This window comes from Chenopodium quinoa, unplaced genomic scaffold (genome assembly GCF_001683475.1).
Source record: "Chenopodium quinoa cultivar QQ74 unplaced genomic scaffold, ASM168347v1, whole genome shotgun sequence".
NCBI lineage: Eukaryota > Viridiplantae > Streptophyta > Magnoliopsida > Caryophyllales > Amaranthaceae > Chenopodium > Chenopodium quinoa.
The window spans coordinates 1,413,789-1,417,593 of record NW_018745540.1 but is presented as its reverse complement, the minus strand read 5'-3'; the positions used below and the strand labels follow the sequence as shown (position 1 = coordinate 1,417,593).

General features: G+C 39.3%; 1 protein-coding gene across 1 annotated transcript; it reads left to right on the top strand.

Annotated features, from left to right (window-relative positions):
* The first annotated feature begins 576 nt into the window (after positions 1 to 576).
* On the top strand, positions 577 to 1,739 carry LOC110716082 (peptidyl-prolyl cis-trans isomerase CPR6-like). The gene is made up of 2 exons (XM_021894717.1): positions 577 to 955; positions 1,537 to 1,739. The coding sequence occupies exons 1-2, from the start codon at positions 577 to 579 to the stop codon at positions 1,737 to 1,739; spliced, it is 582 nt and encodes a 193-aa protein (XP_021750409.1).
* The last annotated feature ends 2,066 nt before the right edge of the window (positions 1,740 to 3,805 follow it).

Here is a 3,805-nt window from a genome sequence, read left to right as displayed (position 1 = left end):
TCCTTGAAACCCCCAAATCAATTTCCACTCATTTAATTGAAGCCTAGACCAACCACTAGTAGTACGTGCGGCAAGCCGCCAGCGATCAGAGCGGGTGGGTCCTCCTTGGTCACCGACGAGCCCATTCTAGTCTAAGCTAGGTGGAACAGCTTGTGTGGCTGCTACTTGTCTCTTTGTGCGATCGAACGTCAGCTGGGGGGCTTGTTCTTTATGTCACCCTCACAGCAACCCTGTCGAGTGGTCGACCTGACCCTCTTTCGTGCTAGGTCGCTAGTGGTGGTTCACCGACCCCCGTTTCTGTTTCTCCAATGTGTGGATTCTCCTGCTCTTTGTTTAACCAATTGTGAGTAAGGGTTTTGTTTTCTTTTGCTTTGATTAACTCTCTGTATGCTCTTTTGTGGTTAAACGGGTTGGCATAAATTACTTAATGCTCTTATGCTTACTCACTTGAATGATTATTATGATGACAACATTGTTAATTTTGCAACTAATTTTTTCCCTTCAAGCATTTATAATCAAGCCAAGGTCTTGAAAGAGAAGGGTAAAACCTATTTTAAAGAAGTGAGTTTGTTTGTGATGGGGCTAAGTATGATAGAGGGGCTAAAATTTCTATATTTTGGGTTAACAAGGGATGAGGATGAGGATGATAATGTTATGCTATGGAATCTTGTTATTGCACTGGAATTAAATCTAACAACTTGTGCTCTAAAGGTTCGTGACTATGACCAAACTATGGAGCTTTGTTCCATCTCCTTAGTCATCATGCTTGATAGTAGTAATGCCAAAGCTCTTTATAGAAGGGCCCTAGCTAAAATCAAGCTCCACCACTTGGAAGAAGCTTATAAGGACCTTAGCAAGGCAGACAAGGTCGAGCTTAATAACCATGACATTCTCCGTGAGCTGGACAAAGTGAAGGGCCTAAGCTACAAGGCTAGCAAGTTCAATGGCAAGAGGGGTACTGAGGATTTCGTTCTGACTCATTCCAACTACAATAAAAAAAGGGGAAATCAGTAAGCCATCAACGAACCTTGAGTGTAACCGGTTATGTGGTAGCGACGATCAGAGTAGTGTTACGAGCTTGTCTGTCATGGATTTTGCTAGTGACGGGGTAGTAGAGAGCACTATCTCTACTCACAATACTTATGCTTATTTGGAAAATGAAGAAGAAGGATCTAGCAGCTTTCTAAACAATTAACAATCAAGACATGCCAAGGACAAGGGACCGGGGAAAACCCATTTTTTCTCCAATGAAATGAACAGAGGTCGGTCCCTAAAGATTTCCGACTTGTCTTTCTTGAAACTCATGCAAGGGAAGACTTTGAGTTTCTATAATAGTTCTGCTGACTCATGGATGATTGTACGAATGAAGGAAGGACTACACAGGATAAGTATTATGATACTTACTAGGCGATGGGCCTCAAAGGCCCAAAATCCTTGTCCATGCCTACTAGGATGGTGATTCAAGATAGAAGGAGACACGACAACAAGATTTGAAGTAAAAAGGTCAAGTTCTCTCCTGTACTTGAAGTGGTACAGTGAACCATGTTATTTGGTCTGGTAAGCCCATCACTACTGTTGTTAAGAAGAAAGATGAGACTATTTCTCCATGTCTAAATGATAACAACGACGTGGCTTCGAGCATTGAGGAGGGGAGTGAAGTTCTTGCAAGAGACTATCATACCACTGATATTACTAAAGTGGTTTCAATAGGATCTAATGAAGATGATCCCAGGCCATGATTTTTGAATCCGGCCAGGTCCAATCTTTCCCTTCACCCTCTATCTTCATGTTATCTGCCATAACTAGGAAGAATGGAAGGCATCACATGTTTTGAGTGAAGAACAAGAAAAGTAAAATGTACTCCAAGTTTCATTTTTACAGGTCCAAGAAGCGCAAAGGAACAAGCTCCTTATTTTTATTGCCAAGCAGACAATGACTAGTGTCCGCGATGATAGTTGTCAACCTCCTTATTTTTATTGCCAAGCAGACAATGAATGTTGTACCCTCAATCCCCAGTTTAGGTCTTGTATTAGTATAGTTAAGAGAATTAAACTCTCTTCTTGTGTTAATTGTAGTGTCGTGTTGATTGGAATTGAAGCTAGTCTCCTTTTTCCACTTTGTTAAAAAAAATATTTACTTTGTGTAATACAATATCAATTTTTTCAAAAGAATAATAAAGTATAATAATGAGTTATACATGTTAAATATGCCTTAAATCAGGGTAGGAAAAAGCAAGGAGACACGCCTGTGCATCATCAAAGGTTTCATGAAATACCGCATAGAGTCCATAGTGCCATGTCCGTGCCAGGTCAGGAAATTTGTGTTTTCAAATATCTTCCTTAAGTTCTGAACTGGGGCACAAACATGCCCTGGCCTAGGCGGATTAAGTCGGTTTTCACGTGGGAATTATTTCCTTATTTATGGGATATATTTCTTATTGTAGGGAGTACTATAAAAACCTCTTAGGGTTATTTCCTAGTCACTTTGATATTCTTTATCAATCTGTGATATAGAATTCCTTAAGAGCAATAAAGTATTTCGTCTCGCCTTGTTTATGGATATAGGCAACACATTGTTGGTGAACCACTACACATAAATCTGTGTGTTTTGTGTTATTTGTTCTTTTTCACATCCGATTTAGCAAATTGGTATCAAGAGCTTAAGTTCAATCTCAGTGAGAGAGACATCAGGGTTGAGTGTGAAAATTGATAAGTTCACAGGGAGAAATAGTTTTAGTCTATGGCAAATCAAGATGTAGGATTTACCTAAAGCAACAAGGTTGTGGGCACCTTTGACAAATATAGACGTCATTGAATTCGAAAATAACTAAGTTCCTTAAAAAGAAGGAACAATCAACGATCATGTTGTGTCATGTAGACAGTATCATAATTAGCGAGGTCGCGGAGCAGGATTTCGCATCAAGTTGGTGGTTAAAATTGGAGGGATGGTAAATACCACTCTATTTATAAGGCAAAGAATTCACTCTAGCTATTAGAGGTGTCCTGTAGACACCTAAAAATGTCTCCATTAGGGAGGATTCTTGGTTATTTATCGATTTGAGTGATCGGTATTCAATTGAGATGAGTGGATGAGACTTGAAAGATTCTTGAATTGTATTCCTGCAATTTAATTGGCATTGTTACATATGTATATACATTTTAGCTTACCTATTTTGCCACAATAGTACGTGTTCTACGTATGTGGCTAGCCCGGGGGATTTAAGCTCTATCGACCTGAAAACGCTCATGGCAATAAGGGTTCATCCGAGTTTTTAAATCCACCCAAACCATGGAGTCAAGTTCAATTTCATAACGAACTTGCGGAGTCGCCCGTTGGCATACGCCCTCAAGGGAGGCTTCCTTGATAACACGTCCAAACTCTTAACCATGGTACCCTTTTGACACCCTGATAAGCTTGACCATAGTCGAACATTAAACAAGACTCTAGGTTGCGAACTTCATTGCATCATGTGTGACAATGTGCTTATATGTGCATATTTTTATTGATTTATTTATTTATTAATATTTTTTTGACACCCAAATAAGCTTGACCATAGTCGAGTCATAGTTCTTTTTATTTATTTATTTTTTTTATTTTGATTCAACCTGGATTTTTATCCCCGTATCCTGCACAAGCGTCAACTTGTTTTGATCATAGCCGGAGTTCTAGAAAGAGTTACATGGCGTGCTACCTATGGATCTGTAGCCTCGAGTTTTATCTTTCATTGAGCATTAATTTCGTCCCAATCAGAGATAAGTTATAACCGAAAATATTACAGCCTGTCCTGTATAGAAGTTCTTTTTAG